Here is a 23,072-nt window from a genome sequence, read left to right on the forward strand (position 1 = left end):
TCAACTCTCCCCTTCTCTCTCCCTCAACTCTCCCCTCTCTCTCCTCCCCCCCTCCCCCTCTCTCCTTCTCCCCTCTCTCCCCTCTCTCCCTCTCCCCCTCTCCTTCTCTTCCCCCCTCTCTCCTTCTCTTTCCCTCTCTCCTTCTCTTTCCCTCCCCCTCTCTCCTTCTCTTTCCCTCCCCCTCTCTCTCCCTCCCTCCCCCTCTCTCTCCCTCCCCCTCTCTCTCCCTCTTTCTCCCTCCCCCTCTCTCTCCCTCTTTCTCCCTGCCTCTCTCTTTCTCCCTCTCTCTCACCTCCTCTCCAGGAGCAGGTAGTGGAGAGCACTCCTGAGCCAGAGCAGGCCACACCCACTTCTGCCTCTGACGCTAAGGAGCCCCGCCCGGCCAACACCCCTGCAGTCGAAGAGGTGGATGAGACGTGGGAGGAGAAGGAGGACAAACTGGATGCAGAGAATATCGAACCCAAGCCCGAGGATCTGAAGTACCAATACAAAGAGGGTGGGTTCTGAACCTTGGCCCGGAGATGCCCTATAACATTTCTATACTTAGAAATGTTATCCTCTTAACGTTATCCTCTACACCTTATCTCACAAGACCTGCGTGTCAGTCAAGTGAGGATGCAAAGTTTCCCTTTATTGGAAATGCTTTGTCAGAGCACGAGTCATAAAGTCCCATTTGACATCAATCTATGATTAGAAGTGAAACGGAGTAATACTCAGTTCAGATGACAGACTATATACCCCAACTCTACCAACCTAAACCCTGAACACTATACTGATGAAAACTCACATAAATGTGATTCATCTATAATTCCTTGTTCCTCTCCATCAGAACTATGTAGGCCTATAGACCCAGAGGAGAAGAAGAGGTATGACAGGGACTTCCTGCTGGGTTTCCAGTTCATCAGTGCCGCCATGTCCAAGCCTGAGGGCCTGCCTCAGATCAGTGACGTGGTGCTGGACAAGGTACAGTACAACACTCTGCCCCCTGCTGGACTGGAGGAACCACTGCATGGTCCATTCGAGAATATATATATTTTTCTTCAGATAGACCACTTTATTTACCAGTTATTTATTTTGTCTTTCTTTGTGTCCGTCATTCTTTCTCTTCTGTCCTTGTTCGGTCATTCTTTCTCTCCAGGCGAATAAGGCCCCTCTCCGCCAGCTGGACCCCAGCCGTTTGCCAGGGATGAACATGGGCCCCGACTTCACACCCTCGTTTGCCAACCTGGGCAGGCCTGGAATGGGAGGAGGTGGAGGTGGCCACAGAGGAGGACCAGTGAGTTATCATGAAAAACTGTCAATCTTCTCAAAGACTACACTCAGATTCTGAAACTCTGGGATTATATTAAAAAAATGTTGACTGAATTTCTTTCCTTTTCCCTTCCCTCCTCTCCTTCAGCCCTCTGGTATGGGTGGTGGAGGACCGCGTCGCTCCCAACAGGGTCAGCGTAAGGAGCCCAGGAGGATCATCAACATCTCTTCGTCTCTGACGGAAGACGTGAAGCTCAACAAGGCTGAGAAGGCCTGGAAGCCCGCTGTCAAGAAGGCTACCAGTGGGCAAGCTGCTCCTGAGGAGGAGAGCGACGACTCGGAACAGGCCAAGACCCAGGAGCTGTTCAAGAGGGTCCGTAGTATCCTGAACAAGCTGACCCCTCAGATGTTCCAACAGCTGATGAAGCAGGTCACAGAGCTGACCATCGATACAGAGGAGAGGCTGAAGGGAGTGATAGATCTGATCTTTGAGAAGGCCATCTCTGAACCCAACTTCTCCGTGGCCTACGCCAACATGTGCCGCTGCCTTATTGGGGTGAGTGACTCTGAAGGTTGTGTGTCTGTTTGTGTGTGTACATCTAGTGTGCTGGTCTTGGTTCGGTGCTGACCTGTGTTCTGTGCCACGTTTCTGAGTGGTGCCATTACACACTCATGACTTCTCCTCTCACGTTCCCTCTTATGCTTTATGTGACGTCTGCAAAGCTTTCCAACCGTGGCCTAAATGTTTGTGTTTTTCTGTTCCTCTCGTCAGCTCAAAGTCCCCACCACAGACAAGCCGGGAGTCACTGTGAATTTCCGCAAGCTGCTTCTGAACCGCTGTCAGAAGGAGTTTGAGAAGGACAAGGACGATGATGTCATCTTTGAGAAGAAGCAGAAAGAGCTGGACGCTGCAGCCACGGTACGAGCTGTGCTTTCAGTGACCAATTAAAATGTCCTTCACACACACTTGGTTTTGGTTTCTGTATGCGTCAGTTGACCATCTGTCTGATATGCCTCCCTCCCCCTACTTCCTGTTACATCACTTTCTGTCTGAAGGAGGAGAAGGATCGCCTGAAGGCAGAGCTGGAGGAGGCCAAAGACCAGGCGCGGCGGCGGTCGCTAGGCAACATCAAGTTCATTGGTGAGCTATTCAAGCTGAAGATGCTGACGGAGGCCATCATGCATGACTGCATCGTCAAGCTGCTGAAGAACCACGACGAGGAGTCACTAGAGTGCCTCTGTAGACTCTTGTCAACTATAGGGAAGGACCTGGACTTTGAAAAGGCAAAGGTAACGCTGTACCAGTGTCACTAACAGACACGCATCGTTTAGAACACTTATGCCAAATTATTTCTGAGAATCAGATTTACACACAAACACATACACACTAACCTGCCTGTCTCTCTTTCTGTAGCCACGTATGGACCAGTACTTTGCCCAGATGGACAAGATCATCAAGGAGAAGAAGACATCGTCCAGAATCCGCTTCATGCTGCAGGACGTACTGGACCTCAGGAGGGTAATACCTCGTAACACACACACACACACCACCCACCAGTGTCTGGGGAATGCTTTAGCCCCCTCACCTAAACCTTTTGGTATTCTCTAATCTAATCTGACTGACCCTTGTCCTCTGGTTGTTATGTATCCAAGCATATCAGTAAACACTATGGGTCAAACTACCATAGACAGAATATTCTCCCCTAACCCCACATTACCTCTGAATTTACCCATGACCCAAAATCACCTCTGAACCCTCATGTCCTTTACAAGCCCTCTATATGCATGCAGGTGTAGTGTATAATAGTGGGTTGTGTTGTTTTGTGTGTTGGCGTTTTACTGGCCCATAGACACCCTCACTAGTCTGTGTGGGTGTCGAGGGTTCTGAAGTGGGCTCAGAGGGAGACACGGTCAGATCTTTAATACAGGGAGGCTCCCGAGCTGGGCCCTTGGTGCCATAAACTGAGACTGAAGTCAGTCTGCACCCTGCAGCCAATCCCTTCTCTCCAAGCCACTGTAAACAACTCCCTCCTCTCCATGTCATTCACCATCTAGATGTTTACCTCCCTTCTAAATGGATGTGTCCCTTGATGTTCACATAAACTACTTATCCATGCCTAGTAGGCTTGGGCAGTATCCAGATTGTCCTACCTTCATAATGACCGAGTGCCATACTGGGATATTCGGTAATACCTGCGCTGAACACAAGGGGCACTATTTTCAATCCAAAGGTTAGCAATGCTAACAAGTACATGTAAAATCTAACGAACGCGTGCAAACATTTTATACAGTCTCTTGACAAACTTTGCAGGACAGACATCCCACTCATAAAGTTATACAAGTAACTCAAAAATGTTAGTCTGCTGCACACGCAAAATAAATATTGAACGGAAGGGATTCTCTGCTGTTACCAAGAGGAGCTTAATTGCAAGAAGCTAACCACTTAGCTAGATAACTTGGTACTAAATTAGCAAACCAAATACACAACTGCAGAGCATTTAGCACATTTTAGACGGTTAACTTAATAGTTCTAAGATATTTAGTTGTGAATTCCATACTATAACAAGATCACCTGGCGCGGGCTGCAGTTAATCCCAAGACTACCGGTAAAAGCTTCGTAATGAAATAACAAGATCCGCGTTATCTCCTAAATTGCACAAGTTGACTGCAGGTATTTATTTAAGTAGCTACAAATATTCAAATTAATAAAAAATAATGTCAAATAAATAGTTTGTGGTATTGACAGTGTTGAAAAACCTCCCGTGGGTATTTCCAAATAAGCCTCATGCCTATGCCCCATTCACTAAGTTTTCAGTGATTCACAAACTCACATTTCTTACTTTATTTGAAAACGACTAGTTACTAAGGACATACAGGTATGGATCTGTAGCCTAGGCCTCTATGGTTTCCCGTAATGCAGTTTACCAGAAAAAATAAAAGCTGAACTGTTCCACTTGAACTAGTTTAGTATCCAGTGACTTTTCTGAGAAAATGTTTGCAGAGCCTGTGTGTTTGTGTGTCTGTTCGACAGTGACTCGCAGTATGGTGAGAGCAGGGATGTGGTGTTACACTGGATCCTGTATCCTCACTAATGTCTTCTCCCTGTACAACACAGATCATGTAGGTGTGTGTGAGGAGGTTTCCTACATGTTCAGACAGGGTTCCAACATGTGCACCACATAACTACCTTATAGGATCTCTATGGTTCCACCCCCATTAAGTGTCTTACCAAAGCAGCAGTTGGGATGTTTCACAAGAGCTGATCAGCTGCACTCAGTCAGCACACTGGCCCCTGCTGTTTACTGGGAAAACACTCTAGTTTCAGTTTCCATTCTCTGGAAAAGCTGACAACGGGGTCAAGTTAGGGCAAGGCATCTCTCCCGCTCTTTCTATAGCCTGGTTGTCACCCATTTATGTCTTAGTTTATTGACTAAGTAACCTTTGCCTGGAAAGAGATATGGAGTGTTAAGAGTACGCCACACTTTTCCATCTAACTCCAATCCTCAGTTAAAGTATATTACTGTTCTCACTCTAGGGCTCACCCCATTTAGTCGACTGGTCCATAATATTACTGTTCTCACTCTAGGGCTCACCCCATTTAGTCGACTGGTCCATTGTTTGGTCCATAATATTACTGTTCTCACTCTAGGGCTCACCCCATTTAGTTCTTGGTCCATAATATTACTGTTCTCACTCTAGGGCTCACCCCATTTAGTCGACTGGTCCATTGTTTGGTCCATAATATTACTGTTCTCACTCTAGGGCTCACCCCATTTTGTCGACTGGTCCATTGTTTGGTCCATAATATTACTGTTCTCACTCTAGGGCTGACCCCATTTAGTCGACTGGTCCATTGTTTGGTCGATAGGCTGTTGGTCGATCGAGATTTCTTTAGTCGAGCAGTCGCAATACATTTTTTACAGGGTGTGCAAGACACCGGTCTGATTCACTCCGGTCTCAGTGGACTAATCCATTGCAGAGGCCACGGAATGGCACAGTCCATCACTCTGAGACATGTGATACTAAAATTGTATATGGTTATAGTATGTAAAAAAAATAAACTATATAAAATTGAGTATGTAAAAATGAAATATCTATTTTATAACATGAGGTTTATCCTTCGTTGGATACGGTCGCTGCCCGCGGTTATGGAACATACTCTTCAGTGCGCCCTAGAATTGGTGCCTTTCCCTATGTTGCTATCTGCATAATAGCAAAGTTGACCGGCATATTGGGATTGAGAACATTGGCGGAGGCAGCAGCAGCAGAAACGAGGAAACAGTCCTTGCCTTATTCTAATTGTCTAAGAGAATTCAGCAGAGAGGAAACCCACACTTAATTGGATCTATAATCAATAGCCTAACTGTTTACATTTACATTACATTTAAGTCATTTAGCAGACGCTCTTATCCAGAGCGACTTACAAATTGGTGCATTCACCTTATGACATCCAGTGGAACAGCCACTTTACAATAGTGCATCTAAATCTTTTAAGGGGGTGAGAAAGATTACTTTATCCTATCCTAGGTATTCCTTAAAGAGGTGGGGTTTCAGGTGTCTCCGGAAGGTGGTGATTGACTCCGCTGTCCTGGCGTCGTGAGGGAGTTTGTTCCACCATTGGGGGGCCAGAGCAGCGAACAGTTTTGACTGGGCTGAGCGGGAACTGTACTTCCTCAGTGGTAGGGAGGCGAGCAGGCCAGAGGTGGATGAACGCAGTGCCCTTGTTTGGGTGTAGGGCCTGATCAGAGCCTGGAGGTACTGAGGTGCCGTTCCCCTCACAGCTCCGTAGGCAAGCACCATGGTCTTGTAGCGGATGCGAGCTTCAACTGGAAGCCAGTGGAGAGAGCGGAGGAGCGGGGTGACGTGAGAGAACTTGGGAAGGTTGAACACCAGACGGGCTGCGGCGTTCTGGATGAGTTGTAGGGGTTTAATGGCACAGGCAGGGAGCCCAGCCAACAGCGAGTTGCAGTAATCCAGACGGGAGATGACAAGTGCCTGGATTAGGACCTGCGCCGCTTCCTGTGTGAGGCAGGGTCGTACTCTGCGGATGTTGTAGAGCATGAACCTACAGGAACGGGCCACCGCCTTGATGTTATTTGAGAACAACAGGGTGTTGTCCAGGATCATGCCAAGGTTCTTAGCGCTCTGGGAGGAGGACACAATGGAGTTGTCAACCGTGATGGCGAGATCATGGAACGGGCAGTCCTTCCCCGGGAGGAAGAGCAGCTCCGTCTTGCCGAGGTTCAGCTTGAGGTGGTGATCCGTCATCCACACTGATATGTCTGCCAGACATGCAGAGATGCGATTCGCCACCTGGTAGGAGTGAACTGTTAAATGTGCCTAGCTTTATAAATCATCCTTATATATATATCTTCAGAAATAAGTCAGGTCATGCTTCTGTTGCCTGTTAGAGTGTTTGTTTATAGCCTACTGATTCCATGAGCACCAAGCTTAATGCCACGGCAAAATTGTGGATAAAGCCATTTTTAAGCTTTGCTCTGCTGTAATGAAGGCTTTATATTGTTTTTTCTGTTAGAACAGACTGGTATTACTAATTTATTTAGTGTTTACACTGTTCCAAACAGAGGAGAAAAATAATATTGTGATCTAACAGCACCTGTTTGTCACACATAATATGCACGCTGCTCTCACTCCTATACCCTCATTTTTCTTGACCTCCTTATTGATATTATGATCATCATTATAATAAGTAGTGTCGTTATCATTAGTAGGCTTTGTATAAGTATCGTTGTGTAACTACCTTCGAGCTGTCGGCCTAAGACCGTGTCCTGTTTTGTCTTAAAATCGTAACTAACTTGGGCTACTGTATCAATCAATCAATTATTCATTCGTTCATGCCATCACATAGCATACGAGACAAGTTTTAATATTAAATAACAAAGGGAGCTTTGAGTAATTAGCCTAAACAATAAATACATCGCAATTCACGAATGCATGCAACTGTTTTTAGTCTGCTGTAATCAAGGCTTTATATATTTTATTTCTCATTAGAACAGACTCTTTGGTACACTTATTTATTTGGTTTTTACACTTCCAAATTGTTTAAAAAAATGTCATTTAACAGCAACTGTTTGGCACACAATACTCACAACGCTTGCTCCTATACCCTCCTTTATCTAGATCTCCAGTAGTTTCCACAACTAAGTCAAATGTCTTCCACAGATCTGACTTCCCCTTTCCCTCCTGAACAACCAGTAAACATTTGCGCGTTGCTTTTTCACATCCTCCTCATCCATTTTGCTGTCACATGTTACTGTGTTTGGAGTTTGTTATAACCAATATATTGATGTGATTATTATGGGCTATAGGTCAGGCCCTATTGGTCACATGCATGCGATGCTTACATGTTTTACGTAAAGCGAGCGAGGGTTGAGGGAATAGGAAATGTTTTTCCTAAACAAATTAGGGATTTCGGTAACAACTTTTCAGTCAGAAACAAGTAAGAAACTAAATGGCTGAAATGATGTAGCAACTTCAGCATGGACAGCCCAATAAACACTTCCTGTGCTGTGGTGCCTTTTCAATACAGTAGGGAGGAGAGCGAGACAACGTGCTCCAGTCACACAGGCACTCACTGTCATTTTGTTGTAACAGTGTGACCATCGGGCTCTTTCTTGTCTCATTTGTCTTAATTATTTAATCAAACAGTGTGCTTAAAGCATCAGACAAGCTCAGTGCATATATAGTTGATTTTATTCAAACACATAGGGTGTGTCTACCTATATATTGAAAAATAAATTGGTCGAAAGAACAGGACGTCTCTGTCGACCAAGATTTGTTTTAGTCGTGGACAGCCCTAACTCACTCCCTGCCTCCCCTCCCAGAACACGTGGGTCCCCAGGAGAGGAGAGCAGGGCCCCAAGACCATAGACCAGATCCACAAGGATGCTGAGCTAGAGGAGCACAGGGAGGTTCTCAAGGTGCAGCAGCAACTCCTCAACCAGAACACACGAGGAGGAGTTGGAGGACGTGGTGGTGGAGGAAGAGATCAGGGGAGCCGCGGGGGCCAACACCCCCAGACGGGCCAAAGGAGTCAGCCCCAGGACGAGGGCTGGAACACAGTTCCCATCTCCACCAAGAGCAGACCCATCGACACCAGCCGACTCAGCAAGATCACTAAGGTCAGTGATACATTATACTGTGAATTCTCAGCCACGTACCGTGGACCCATACTCAGTTTGGACTGAAATACTCCAACCCCCTCTACTTGCAGTCAAGCATCCACCTCCTTAACCTTCAACCCCATTGTAAAGTTCTATCAGCCCTACCATTCCCAACTGAAACACCAAACCCACTCACTCTGTAGTCTGGCACACACCACTTAACCTTTAACCTCCATTTAGAGTTATTACCCTACTATTCCTGACTCCTCACTTATATAACTCAAAACTTCAGACCTTTTTCAGATCTCAAGCTGTTTTGCCCCCAACAATCCTGCAAGTCTTCTTTCCTCAACAGTAATGTTTCTAACCTCTCCTTCTCTCTGCAGCCCGGGGCTTTGGACTTCAACAACCAGCTGCTGGCGCCCCAGCTCGGGGGTAAGGGCATGTGGGGCAGCTGGGGCAAGGGCAGCAGTGGAGGCACCACCGGAGCCAAACCCGCTGGTGAAGCCAGTAAGTCCTCTTACCAGTACAACCACTATTGTGAAATATCTACTCTTAGGCTCTTCAAAAATTCAGTGTTTGTGTTCTCTGTGTGTTCATAGCCCCAGAGTCAGGAGGCCGCCCAGCCACCAGCACCCTCAACAGGTTCTCAGCATTGCAGCCACAGCAGCCCTCCTCCGCAGGGCCCTCACATGACTCGGACAGAAGAGTTCCTCAGAGGTCAGCAGCACTGGGACGTTACAAAAGACTACATCTGTCCTTTACATATAGTGCTTTCCGAAAGACTTCAGACCCCTTGTCTTTTTCCACATTTTCTTACAGCCACATTCTAAAATTGATTTAAAATAAATCGTCCTCATAATCTACACAAAATACCCCATAATGACTAAGCGAAAACAGGTTTTAGATTTTTATTTTTGCAAATGTATTAAAAATAAAAAAGCAGAAATACGCTTTTTACATAAGTACTCAGACTCTTTGCTATGAGAACCTACCAGAAGGACAACCATCTCTGCAGCACGTCACCAATCAGGCCTTTATGGTAGTGGCTAGGCAGAAGCCACTCATCAGTAAAAGGCACATGACAGCCCGCTTGGAGTTTGCCAAAAGACACCTGAAGACTCTCAGACCATGAGAAACAAGATTCTCTGGTCTGATGAAACCAAGATTGAACTCTTTGGGCTGAATGCCAAGTGTCACGTCTGGAGGAAACCTGGCACCATCACTACGGTGAAGCATGGTAGTGGCAGCTTCATGCTGTGGGGATGTTTTTCAGTGGCAGGGACTGGGAGACTAGTCAGGATCGAGGGAAAGATGAACAGAGCAAAGTACAGAGATCCTTGATGAAAACCTGCTCCAGTGCGCTCAGCACCATAGACTGGGATGAAGGTATACCTTCCAACAGGACAACAACCCTACGCACACAGCCAAGACAACGCAGGAGTGGCTTCGAGACAAGTCTCTGACTCCTTGAGTGGCCCAGCCAGAGCCCGGACTTGAACCTGATCGAACATCTCTGGAGAGACCTGAAGATAGCTGAGCAGCAACGCTCCCCATCGAACCTGAAAGATCTTGAGAGGATCTGAGAGAAGAATGGGAGAAAATCCCAAAATACAGGTGTGCAAGCTTGTAGCGTAGACTCAAGGCTGCCAAAGGTGCTTTATTAACAAAGTACTGAGTAAAGGTTCTGAATACTTGTGTAAATGTGATATTTCAGTTTTCTATTTTTAATAAATTAGCAAACATTTCTGAACTGTTTTTGCTTCATCATTATGGGGTATTGTGTGTAGATTGACGAAAAAACAACAATTAAATAAACTTTAGAATAAGGCTGTAATGTAACAAAATGTGGAAAAAGTCAAGGGGTCTTAATATTATCCAAAGGCACCGGTTTGAATATGGAACATCACTGCTACCACAGGGCAGAATGTTTATGATTGGTTCAGATGAATTAAGGTCATCTTGTGACTCTTTGCATCTACCCCCACCCCCTGCCCATATACACAAACAGGAACAGCTCGAGCCGGGACCGTGGCAGCGACAGATTCGAGCGTCATGACCGTGGCAGCAACGACCGCTTCGACAGGCGGGATGACCGGCGAGACGACCGGGACAGGAACCGGCCCCCGGTCACCAAGCGGAGCTTTAGCAGGGAGACGGAGGAGCACAGCAGAGAGAGGGAGCACAGCGGCCCTGCTGATCCTGTACGCCGTGTAGCCAGCATGACCGATGACCGGAGCAGCAGAGACCGAGCCAGGAGCAAAGACAATGGTACGAAACAAAGAATACACACAGCATACTTTCTGTCAGGCTTACAGTACTGCTGGCAGGAGTGACCAGGAGTTTTAAAGGGATGGGGAAAGGCAGAGAGTTGGTACTATGTTAACCAATTCAGGGACCTTTACGGGGAATTTGCAATGTTTTTAAAGGCAAGGATTTCTCAGGGAGACATTGGTATGTGACTTTCTCTCTCTGTTTGGGCCACAGTGAAGAGGGAAGCTACTCTGACCCCCCCTCCTGCCCAGAACAAACCTGCCTTGAGTGAAGAAATGCTGGAAAAGAAGTCCACAGCTATCATAGAGGAGTACCTACACATCAACGACATGAAGGTACATCACACTTATACCCATGCAGATCATTGGAGAGACCTACATATCAACCACACACAGATATGATACATAGTGTAGCTAGTTGGCCACATGGTGGTAATTGAAAATGGCTTTCCATGTAAATGATGTACAACAAAACAGGTTATTTTTATGTTTTTATTATTGAAACACTGCCCTACTTTAGAGGAGTAAAACTAACCTTTGAATCCTGTTTCCCCTCCTGCGCTGTAGGAGGCGCTGCAGTGTGTAGTGGAGATGAACAGCACCCCGCTGCTCTTTGTATTTGTACGGAGTGGTCTAGAGTCCACTCTGGAGCGCAGCCCCATCGTCAGAGAACGCATGGGCCTGCTGCTGCACCAGCTGTACAAGGCAGGGACCCTGCCCAAAGAGCAGTACTACAGAGGGTCAGTCACCTCAGAGAGAGTTTGTGTTTTCTGCCTGTGGAACAGCACTATACACAAATGAGTTGTGAAACATTGAATATGTGGAAAAGGTTATAGTGGATCACTAGTATATTGACCTTTTTCTTTTCTAGATAGTCTATCTGATAAATCTGAGTGATTTGGTGTGTGTCAACAGGCTTCAAGAGATACTGGAGGTGGCGGAGGACATGGCCATAGACGTCCCCCACATCTGGCTCTACCTGGCTGAGCTTATTACCCCTATGCTTCACGAAGGAGGCATCCCCATGGGACAGCTCTTCAAGTCAGTCCCAGGCTTCATTCTAGGCCCCTAATAATAATAACTCTATTTAATCAGTCAGTATCCTCTATATTAAGATGTGACCTACTGACCCTTTTTTGACCTATGATTCTGTAGGGAGATATCCAAGCCCCTGGTTCCTCAGGGGACGGCTGGAGTTCTGCTGGTCCAGATCCTCACCTTACTCTGCAAAGGAATGGTATGTTCTCTCTCTACCCAACCTGTGAAGGAGATAGTGCTTTGTTTTCATATCTGTCCAGACATCTAGAAGACCTTTTGATGTTTGAATTCTATGCAAATGTCATGTTTGTGGATCCAAAGTGTTTTTAATGGAACCACCTGTATCCGCTACTTCAGAGCCATAAAAAGGCAGGCGCCATGTGGAGGGAGGCGGGGCTTAGCTGGAAAGACTTTCTGCCTGAGGACGAGGACGTCAACAAGTTTGTGACAGAAAAGGTAAGAGGTCATGACCCTGTAGGGGTTGAAAGCAGATTCACCATATAGTATTGCCCCTTTTTGAACTAAGAGACAAATATGAAATAATAGTCAATTATTGAAGGTGGACTCAGCTAAATTACTTTGCCACGAGCAGCACTGCAGATATCGAGATAAGCAAGATACAGTCACAGTATTTGTGCATGTGCACGGATTCGTTTCACGCTCTTACAGCCAGAGGACCAAAACAGCTGAAGTTGAGCCTCACACTTTAACACACTTTAGTTGCGGAAATTGACCCACTGCTGTTTACTTTGCATCTACGTCATATCGCTGAGGCTACCTTTAGATCAATCTATCAAATTGCAATCAAATGTGTTTATATAGTTTTACTTGCATCAACAGTTGTCCCAAGGTGCTTTAACTTCTTAGTGATCCCTTCTCGCGCCAATCCGATTTGACAACACCCAGTGAAATAGCATAACTCATACAAGTGTTATACATCGGTTTAAAGATGTACTTCTTGTTAATACAGCCACAGTGTCCGATTTCAAAAAGGCTTTACGGCGAAAGCAAACCATGCTATTATCTGAGGACAGCACCCCATCAAACAAACACATGAAAATCACTTTTCAACCCGCAAGTCAGAAATAACGATATAATTCATGCCTTACCTTTGAAGATCTTCTGTTGGCACTCCAATATGTCCATTAAACATCACAAATTGTCCTTTTGTTCGATAAATTCTGTCGTTATATTTCCAAAATGTCAATTTATTTGGCACGTTTGATCCAGAAAAACACTGGTTCCAACTCGCGCAACATGACTACAAAGTATCTCATATAGTTATCTGTAAACTTGATCCAAACAACTTTCCTAATCCAACTTTAGTTTTTTTAAAATATAAATAATCTATCAAATTTAAGACGGGATAAACTGTGTTCAATACCGGACGAAAACAAAGTGGAGCGAGCTTCAGGTCGGCCGCCCCAACCACACCAGTACACTAGACTCGACCCTCGTTCTGAACAGCCCTACTTCTTAATTTCTCAAAGGAAAAACATCAACCAATTTCTAAAGACTATTGACATCTAGTGGAAGCGACAGGAACTGCAAGTAAGGGCCTTAGAAATCTAGATCCACATAGAAAACCCATTGAAAAGAAAGTGACCTCAAACAATTATTTTCCTGGATGGTTTGTCCTCTGGGTTTTTTCTGCCAAATAAGGTATGTTATACTCACAGACATAATTTAAAGTTTTAAAAACCTTAGTGTTTTCTATCCTAATCTACCAATCTATATGCATATCCTAGCTTCTGGGCCTGAGTTTACTTTGTGCACACTTTTTATCCGTATGTGAAAATAGTGCCCCCTAGCCTTAAGAAGTTTTAAGGGCTTTCCAGACAGGAAGCGGCAGCAGAGTTGCCCGTTGATTTTCATTTGAGCTAGGCAAGCGACATTATCCTAGGCGGAGCGATCTGCGGTGCTCGTGCACGTGAAAGCTACTCAGCCGAAGCAGAGAAAATGGGAATCTGCTCTATTTTGGCAAACTTTCCGCCCCATCGCCTCCTGTCTGGAAAGCCCTTAACAGTAATGATGGGAGGTTTCACTCTCTTGCTGTGTGCTCCCTCTGAATGCAGAATGTGGAGTTCACCCTGGGAGGAGGAGGAGATGATGAGAAGAGCAGTAAGAAAGAGCTGAGCTCAGAGGAGCTGAACAAACAGCTGGATAGACTCATACAGGACAAGGCTGACAACCAGAGGATCTATGATTGGGTCGAGGTATGACGTGTGAGAGGGAGAGTGTGTCTACTCACCCAATTAATATTTTGGTTTGCTTTTGTTAACAGTGCATTCGGAAAGTATTCAGACCCCTGGATTTTTTCCACATTTTGTTACGTTACAACCTTATTCTAAAATGTATTAAATAGTTTGCCCCCTCAATCTACACACAATACCCCATAATGACAAAGAACATACATATTTGTTGCACATTCAATGTAAAATGTATTCAATATCACTTTTACATACAGTACCAGTCAAAGGTTTGGACACACCGACTCATTCAAGTTTTTTTTTAAACTATTTTCTACGTTGTAGAATAATAGTGAAGACATCAAAACTATGAATTAACAGATATGGAATCATGTAGTAAGCAAAAAAGTGTTTAACAAATGATAATGTATTTTATATTTGAGATTCTTCAAAGTAGCCATGCTTTGCCATTATGAAAGCTTTGCATTCTCTTTCCCAGCTTCATGAGGTAGTCACCTGGAATGCATTTCAATTAACAGGTGTGCCTTTTTAAAAGCTACTTGGTGGAATTTCTTTCTTTACTTAATGCGTTTGAGCCAATCAGCCCTATTTGGTAAACGACCAAGTCCACATTATGGCAAGAACAGCTCAAATAAGCAAAGAGAAACGACAGTCCATCATTACTTTAAGACAAGAAGGTCAGTCAATACGGAAAATGTCAAGAAATTTCTACGTTTCTTCAAGTGCAGTCGCATAAACCATCTTGCTCTCGTGATGACCGCCACAGGAAAGGAAAGCCAGATTTACCTCTGCTGCAGAGAATAAGTTCATTCAATTTACCAGCCTCAGAAATTGCAGCCCAAATAAATGCTTCACAGAGTTCAAGTAACAGACACATCTCAACATCAACTGTTCAGAGGAGACTGAGTGAAATCAGTCCTTCATGGTCAAATTGCTGCAAAGAAACCACAACTAAATGACACCAATAAGAAGAGACTTGCTTGGGCCAAGAAACACAAGCATTGGACATTAGACCGTTGGAAATCTTTCCTTTGGTCTGATGAGTCCAAATGTGAGATTTCTGTTCCAACCGCCATGTCTTTGTGAGACACGGAGTAGGTGAACGGATGATCTCAGCATGTGTGGTTCCCATCGTGAAGCATGGAGGAGGAGGTGTGATGGCGCTTTACTGATGACACACAGTGATTTATTTAGAATTCAAGGCACACGTAACCAGCATGGCTACCACAGGACTCTGCAGCGTTACTCAATCCCATCTGGATTCCGCTTTGTGGGACTACCATTTGTTTTTCAACAGGACAATGACCCAACACACCTCTAGGCTGTGTAAGGGCTATTTGACCAAGAAGGAGAGTGATGGAGTGCTGCATCAGATGACCTGGCCTCCACCATCCCCTGACTTTAACCCAATTGAGATGATTTGGGATGAGTTGGACCGCGGAGTGAAGGAAAAGCAGCCAACAAGTGCTCAGCATATGTGGGACTCCTTCAAGACTGTTGGAAAAGCATTCCAGATGAAGCTGGTTGAGAGAATGCCTAGCATGTGCAAAGCTGTCAAGGCAATGGGTGGCTACTTTGAAGAATCTCAAATATAAAATATATTTTGAATTGTTTAACACTTTTTTTTGATTACTACATGATTCCACGTGTGTTATTTCATAGTTTTAATGTCTTCACTATTATTCAAAAACTATTATTTTCCTTAAAAATATAGAAAAACCATTGAATGAGTCGGTGTGTCCAAACTTTTGACTGGTACTGTAAGTATTAAGCACCTTTGGTAGCGATTACAGCCTCAGGTCTTTTTGGGTATGACGCTACAAGCTTAGCACACATGTATTTGGGAAGTTTCTCCCATTCTTCTCTGCAGATCCTCTCAGTGCTCTATCAGGTTGGATGGGGAGTGTCGCTGCTCAGCTATTTCGGGTCTATCCAGAGACGTTCGAGTCTTGGTGGTTCCAAACTTCTTCCATTTAAGAATGATGGATGCCATTGTGTTCTTGGGGAGTAATCAATGCTGCAGAAACGTTTTTGTAAACTTCCAGATCTGTGCCTCGACACAATCCTGTATTGGTGCTCTATGGACAATTCCTTCGACCTCATGTCTTGGATTTTGCTGTGGGACCTTATATAGACAGGTGTGTGCCTTTCCAAATCATGTCCCATCAATTGAATTTACCACAGTTGTACTCAAATCAAGTTGAAGAAACATCTCAAGGATGATCAATGGAAACGGGATGCACCTGAGTTCAATTTGAGTCTCATAGCAAAGGGTCTGAATACTTATGTAAATAAGGTATTTCTGTTTTTGCTTCGTCATTATGGGGTATTGTGTGTAGATTGCTAAATATATATATATATATAATCCATTTTAGAATAAGGCTGTAACGTAACAAAATAAGGATAACGGAAAGGGGTCTGAATACTTTCCGAATGCACTGTATATATATCCCCCCATTAGTCCTATTGGTCCTTGTTGTATATCCCACTGCTCAACCCCACTGATATGTGTTGTGACTGTGCCTCCCCTCTTTAGGCTAACCTGGACGAGACGCAGATGTCCTCCAACATGTTTGTCAGAGCAGTCATGACATCCATCTGCCAGTCAGCCATCATCTGTGAGTTACCCTACCTTTACCTGTCAATCCAACACTGTATCAGGACAAACCTGCACTCTAATAATCTTTTCAGTGAACTTAGCAGCTCTGTACCGATGCATGGTTGCTTTAACCGTGCTGGAACGGACAATGTAGAAATAACATATCCAAGCCAACACATTAGGGCTCTGATCACTCCAAAAGTAATCATGATAATGTAGCTGGTGACACTTTGCTTCTTGAAAGTCCAATATCTTGAAAACATGACTGCTGACATGCAAAACATTTTGGGACTGTATCAATAGTGGACTAATGTAAAAAATACCAAAAGGTAGTTTTTGACCCCTCCCCCACTGCCTGCAGGTGAGAACCCTTACAAGTTGGATGCGAAGGTGATCACCCGGAGGGCCAAGCTGCTCCACAAGTACCTGAAGGATGAGCAGAAGGAGCTGCAGGCTCTCTACGCCTTGCAGGCCCTCATGGTGGAGATGGAGCAGCCTGCCAGTGAGTGAGATACAGAATGACTTCAGTCCCTTTCCTCTCTGTTTCCCTGTGTCAAGTCTGGCAGTTTTTTTTGTGATGCACCCTATATGACATTTTTGACTGATACCGATATTTTCCTTGCCCCCAAAAAAACAATACCGATATTGAACATTTTACCGGCCTTTTAAGCACTCTAGTACAGTTAAATAGTTAACACACAATGAACGCAGTAGTCTAAGGCACTGCATCTCAGTGCAAGAGCTGTCATTACAGTCCCTGGTTCAAATCCAGGCTGTATCACATCCAGCCGTGATTGGGAGTCCCATAGGGCGGCGCACAAGTGGCCCAGCGTCGTCCAGGCTGTCATTGTAAGTAAAAATGTGTTCTTAACTGACTTGACTAGTTAAATAAAGGTTACACACACACACCACACTGACCAAAAAGTTATTTTGTTGACATTTACCTGTGTCCCCATTGCCAGTAAAACACAATCAAACCTATTTCAGTCACTTACTTGCAGTGCTGTTTCGTTGTTCATTTGTTCAGTCATGTCACTCTCAACCAAGATTTCTATGGAACGCCGTTTGCGTGTCAAAAAAGATACACTTCAAATAACACTATTTGACCAATCAGGACCTGAATATGACTGCACTTCACATAATAATTTAACTCGTTCATACATTTTTTACATGGTTATTACACATTGATTACGCGCACACGTATTTCATGTCACAACAATTCATCAATACGTATGCTATGATGCTGGTAAAGTTGCCTCGCGCACCTACAGGGCTGGGGTTTTTTTTTAAAGCAAGCTAGCTCATGGATGCAAACAATGTTCTTCCCCAAAAATGACACAAACTAGGTGTCATCATCTAAAATAACCCTAATTTATAAGACAGTTCTTATTTGATTAATGATGGTCGGACCCATCTATGTGAAGCTAGCCACAATATAGATACGCCCCAATAGTGGACTTTGCGGTTAGCCTTCAAAATAAAAGTATGGCATAATTCTACTATTTGTCTTTTGCATTACTGTCAATGATACACTTTTATTTTGAAGGCAAACCGCAAATTCCACTATTGTGCCTAAACCTTATTGTGGCTATCTTCACAACACATACCCCCAGTCCGGTTGAGCCTCACTAGCCAGATGAAGCTAGCTGGCTGCTTATAACATTAGCTTTCGGAAACAGAGTTAAGTAGCTGGCTAGCTATTTATTTTCATGAACTGAAGTTCAATTTCAACAGGCAAACAACAAGTGGCAACCTAGCTAATACCTACTCACAAGGATTCCTAAATCATTGCTAAGAATAATGAAAATGACTGCACTTTCTACTGGTCATTGTTTTCAGGCTGGTTGTTTTGGTGCTAGCTAGGTACCAAGCTAAATCTACCCCAGAAGTTGCAGTCAAACAAATTATACTTTATTACCGACGCGGTATTGTAAACATGTCGTTTGTGGCCGTTGTTTGCTTATTTGCAGACTTTTTTGTACAGCTTTGACAGTGCTACTTTCTTTTTTAACACGCAAATACCCAAACGGAGTTCCAAAGTATGTATGTGGTGAAGCTAATAGTGACGCTATTACTGTGTAACTCCGGTAGGGCAATATCTGAAAAATAGCGCACTTGGTAGTGTGTACTGGTGCTCGACCAGTCGACGAAAGCCAACATCACCCACGACAGAGAACGGTTGATTATCAAGGGCAATGAATTCCATTATCTTGGCTTTAATGGATTTATCCTTTGAGTTGTCTCACTGAAGTTATCTTACTCTTTCAAATGACTGCTGGACTTGTTGACTGCTCGATCCACACAGCAGACATTGTGGGCTAGGTTAGGAATGCTGTGTTGCACGTGCAGTGAAAACATTTTATGTGGAGTCATTACGTCATGTACCTAGGGTATATCGGTATGCACGGAAGCTTTGACATAGGTATTTAACATCGGTGTTAAAGAAGACATCGAGCCCATACCGATGTTGGCATTTTTAGCTAATATCGGTCGATTCTGAGATATTCACCGATATATCGTGCATCCAGTTTTTTTTTTTTACATGCTGAAGAGACTCAGATTTGTCCTGTGTTTGTCTCATAATGTCAGCCTTTTTCTTTCTCTTTTCCCATAGGGGTTATTTGACCGAGGGGTGTGGTTGACCAATTTGTATCCTAGATGTTATCTTTGTGCACATTGTGTATTGAAATCCTGTCTCCCTCTGCTTACATTGTTGACATGCTCTCTTCCTCCTTTCTTGTAGACCTGCTGCGGATGTTCTTTGACACGCTGTATGATGAGGACGTGATCAACGAAGAGGCCTTCAACAAGTGGGAGTCCAGCAAGGACCCCGCAGAGATGCAGGGTAAGGGTGTGGCCCTGAAGTCCGTCACCGCCTTCTTCACCTGGCTCCGTGAGGCCGAGGACGAGGAGTCTGACAACAACAGCTAGGACCTGCTCACCAGCGCCCCCTGAAGTCTGGGAAGACCTGGAGGAGGAAAAAGAACATCCTGTTGATGATGATTCAGGAACATGGGGCTGTTAGAATCAACTAAATCCTTCAGCGTTAAAAAAAAAAAAAGAGGAAAAAAATCAGCTAGGAGATTCTACTACGGATTGAACATGCAATCGTTTTTTGTTTTATTTTCTTCATTTTTGTTTATTTTGCGCTGCCGAATGTCTTTGAACTAAATTGAGAAAGTAATTGCGAGAGCGATAAGCATTACAACAAGCTGTAGGGGTGGCTGTTTCCTTCAGTGTTTTGAGGTTTTATCCCTTGTTTTAAAGGCGTCATGTTGCCGTAGCAACACTATTCATGATGTTTAGCAAAACAACAAATTAAATCCCCAACAGACCGAACTAATAAAGGCTGCTCATATATATATTTTTGATTACATCATATATCCTGTTGAGTGAGACATGATGGCCATCATGTTGAATGTATGATTCTACACGACTCTGTCAGTGATTTAGCTCTTTCTTTTTGAGTTTAGGATGATTGAAGTGTTTCTTTCTTTTTTTTTATAAAAGAAAATATGTATAAAGAAAAGTGGACATGCTGGAGCTTGCTTTCTTTGAACATTACAGTGTGGAGTCTTTGAGACTCTTGTGGACTTCCTGTCTGGTGGAGAGGGACAGTGGGGCAATGGACAATGACCTTTTGCTGCTGGGGGTCACAATGCTTCCTTCCTTATGGCCATGCTCGCCAACCCCAATTTGTCCCGTGTTACTTTTTTCCTACACTTCCAAAAACTGTGGGTCTGGAAAGGGAGAACGGGCTTGCAACGATGTGGATTTTTAAAAAGAGAAAATCATAATTCAAACTTGAAAGGTCTATATATAAATCATCTTTAAAGAAGCAATTTCAAAAGAGTATAAAATTACATTCACAGTACGTTTCCTAAGGCTTTTTCTGCTTCCGTTTAGTGGAAATGCATTTCAGGAGATTTCTGTAATATATTGCTTTTTTGTTTTTCAAAAATAAAAATTCTAATGTTATGCCATGTATTTTTTTTCTGAAACCAAGTGGCAGTTCTCTGTATTTATATTTTTCTCTCCTCAGCTAGCAGGTGCTTGTAATGATCCACCTGAAGTCATTGATTACAATTTAATTGAATATTTTGTAAATACTTTTTTGCTTTACTTTATGAAGTATTTAATTAAGAAAATGAATGCCTCTTTTCATTCCTAAAACTGGAGAAGATAATAAAGAACATTGCAAATAAGACACCATTTTAATATATTGATTTTTATCCAGAGGGGAGGACTGACAGCCTACATGTAGTTTCACAGTAATGTCAGATTTTAAACTGTTTCTCCCCACCATGTCCTCTCTGTTGTCCCACACAAAGAAACTGAAAGCCTTGACTCAACTTAATTGTCCTGTGGAATGAGGAAGCCGACTGGGCATTGTGTCAGTCTCACCCAACCAGAACATGGCTATGGGGCTCCGCAGCTGAGAAATTGCATTTGTGTGTTTTCATTGTCTCTGCTTCTAAAGTTCTCCCATCTGCAGAGTTATGTTCTGACTGTTCTCTTTTGTGCAGAAGTTCCATCTGTGTAGATCAGGGGTGGAAGAGGTGACTAGACCTTAATCCTACACAACAGATTTGTATAGTCTGACCTCTGTAACAGGTTTGCGATGGTAGTAGCGACGTGTTTCAGGTCCCCTGAACTCTTCACCTATTCACTTTTTGTGTGCGCTCTGAGCACTCCTCATCTTAGCCCTCACTACTTCTATTGGTTTACCACACTATTTGATCTCCATTTTATCACAAATCATGCTCCTTTCCACTTTTGTATTCTGTTTGACTGTGAGGAGTACCTGGTAAATGGGATAGGGCTGTAGTTTTGAATATATTGATAGGTAGAGGTTTTTTGAGATTTAGGTTTACTGAACACAATCATTAGAACAGCTACGATGCAAGCATTCTCATATCATAGTAATGGGTCTGTCTAATAATCGAGGTGGAAAAGGTGGCAGCCACAGACCAAGTTCCAGGGAGAGCTGAGTGCAAAGGCTGTCTGTAAACAGTGTAACGCCACCAAGGGCAACAAGATCACCTCCATACTGCGCTGGGTCAAAGGTGCAGGTACTGTATAGCCTCTACACACATCCCATCATGACTGTCCTAAGTAACAAGCTCACTCAAACTGCGAGCATATCTTGGATGTAACTATGAGCATATCTGGGATCTAACTATGAACAAATCCTGTATCTATGAGCAAGATTGATAACGCTCAAGTTCTACCCGCTGTGCTTCTGTCGGTCTCTCTTTCTCCCTTTTGCCCACTCATCCCTCTCCCTTCCGGTCTGACCTTATGTCCAGTACTCCCCTCCTCTCAGGTACAGTTGAAGTCAGGAAGTTTACATACACTTAGGTTGGAGTCATTAAAACTCATTTTTCAACCACTCCACAAATTTGTTAACAAACTATAGTTTTGGCAAGTCGGTTAGGACATCTACTTTGTGCATGACACAATAAATTTTCCAACAATTTTTCCAGACAGAATATTTAAATTATAATTCAATGTATCACAATTCCAGTGGGTCAGAAGTTTACATACACTAAGTTGGCTGTGCCTATAAACAGCTTGGAAAATTCCAGAAAACGTCATGGCTTTAGAAGCTTCTGGTAGGCTAATTGACATTATTTGAGTCCATTGGAGGTGTACCTGTGGATGTATTTCAAGGCCTACCTTCAAACTCCGTGCCTCTTTGCTTGACATCATGGGAAAATCAAAAGAAAACAGCCAAGACCTCAGAAAAAAAATGGTATACCTCCACAAGTCTGGTTCATCCTTGGGAGCAATTTCCAAACACCTGAAGGTACCACGTTCATCTGTTCAAACAATAGTACCCAAGTATAAACACCATGGGACCACGCAGCTGTCATACAGCTCAGGAAGGAGACACGTTCTGTCTCCTAGAGATGAACTTACTTTGGTGCGAGAAGTGCAAATCTATCCCAGAACAAGAGCAAAGAACCTTGTGAAGATGCTGGAGGAAACGGGTACAAAAGTATCTACAGTAAAACAAGTCCTATATCAACATAACCTGAAAGGCAGCTCCGCAAGGAAGAAGCCACTGCTCCAAAACCGCCATAAAAAAGCCAGACTACGGTTTGCAACTGCACATGGGAACAAAGATCATACTTTTTGGAGAAATGTCCTCTGGTCTGATGAAACAAAAATAGAACTGTTTGGCCATAAGGACCATAATTATTACTGTTCCTAGGCCGCCATTGAAAATAAGAATTTGTTCTTAACTGACTTGCCTAGTTAAATAAAGGTCAAATTAAAAAATATATAAAAAAATTGTTGGAGGAAAAAGGGGGAGGATTGCAAGCTGAACAACACCATCCCAACCGTGAAGCACGGGGGTGGCAGCATCATGTTGTGGGGGTGCTTTGCTGCAGGAGGGTCTGATGCACTTCACAAAATAGATGGCATCCTGAGGTAGGGAAATGAATCAAATTAAATCAAATTTTATTTGTCACATACACATGGTTAGCAGATGTTAATGCGAGTGTAGCGAAATTCTTGTGCTTCTAGTTCCGACAATGCAGTAATAACCAACAAGTAATCTAACTAACAA

The 23,072-nt window shown here is 43.8% G+C and overlaps 1 protein-coding gene across 4 annotated transcripts in view; it reads left to right on the forward strand.

Annotated features, from left to right (window-relative positions):
• Positions 1 to 20,473, forward strand: part of LOC115136617 (eukaryotic translation initiation factor 4 gamma 1-like) — a 68,371-nt gene extending 47,898 nt beyond the window's left edge. For 2 of the 4 annotated variants that reach the window (XM_029672182.2, XM_065024324.1), the window contains exons 14-33: positions 304 to 496; positions 830 to 963; positions 1,139 to 1,276; positions 1,400 to 1,807; positions 2,024 to 2,170; positions 2,308 to 2,541; positions 2,666 to 2,770; positions 8,097 to 8,393; positions 8,762 to 8,885; positions 8,978 to 9,095; positions 10,387 to 10,646; positions 10,863 to 10,984; positions 11,216 to 11,388; positions 11,564 to 11,689; positions 11,804 to 11,885; positions 12,044 to 12,142; positions 13,762 to 13,902; positions 16,433 to 16,514; positions 16,857 to 16,997; positions 19,239 to 20,473. In XM_029672182.2, the coding sequence (XP_029528042.1) occupies positions 304 to 496; positions 830 to 963; positions 1,139 to 1,276; positions 1,400 to 1,807; positions 2,024 to 2,170; positions 2,308 to 2,541; positions 2,666 to 2,770; positions 8,097 to 8,393; positions 8,762 to 8,885; positions 8,978 to 9,095; positions 10,387 to 10,646; positions 10,863 to 10,984; positions 11,216 to 11,388; positions 11,564 to 11,689; positions 11,804 to 11,885; positions 12,044 to 12,142; positions 13,762 to 13,902; positions 16,433 to 16,514; positions 16,857 to 16,997; positions 19,239 to 19,426 (3,312 nt within the window). In that variant the 3' untranslated portion in view covers positions 19,427 to 20,473. The remainder of the gene's footprint in view (positions 1 to 303; positions 497 to 829; positions 964 to 1,138; positions 1,277 to 1,399; positions 1,808 to 2,023; positions 2,171 to 2,307; positions 2,542 to 2,665; positions 2,771 to 8,096; positions 8,394 to 8,761; positions 8,886 to 8,977; positions 9,096 to 10,386; positions 10,647 to 10,862; positions 10,985 to 11,215; positions 11,389 to 11,563; positions 11,690 to 11,803; positions 11,886 to 12,043; positions 12,143 to 13,761; positions 13,903 to 16,432; positions 16,515 to 16,856; positions 16,998 to 19,238) is intronic. The other 2 variants (XM_029672183.2, XM_029672184.2) reach the window with 1 other exon arrangement.
• Positions 20,474 to 23,072: the final 2,599 nt, after the last annotated feature.

The sequence above is a fragment of the Oncorhynchus nerka genome, linkage group LG11, assembly GCF_034236695.1.
Source record: "Oncorhynchus nerka isolate Pitt River linkage group LG11, Oner_Uvic_2.0, whole genome shotgun sequence".
In the NCBI taxonomy this organism is placed as follows: domain Eukaryota; kingdom Metazoa; phylum Chordata; class Actinopteri; order Salmoniformes; family Salmonidae; genus Oncorhynchus; species Oncorhynchus nerka.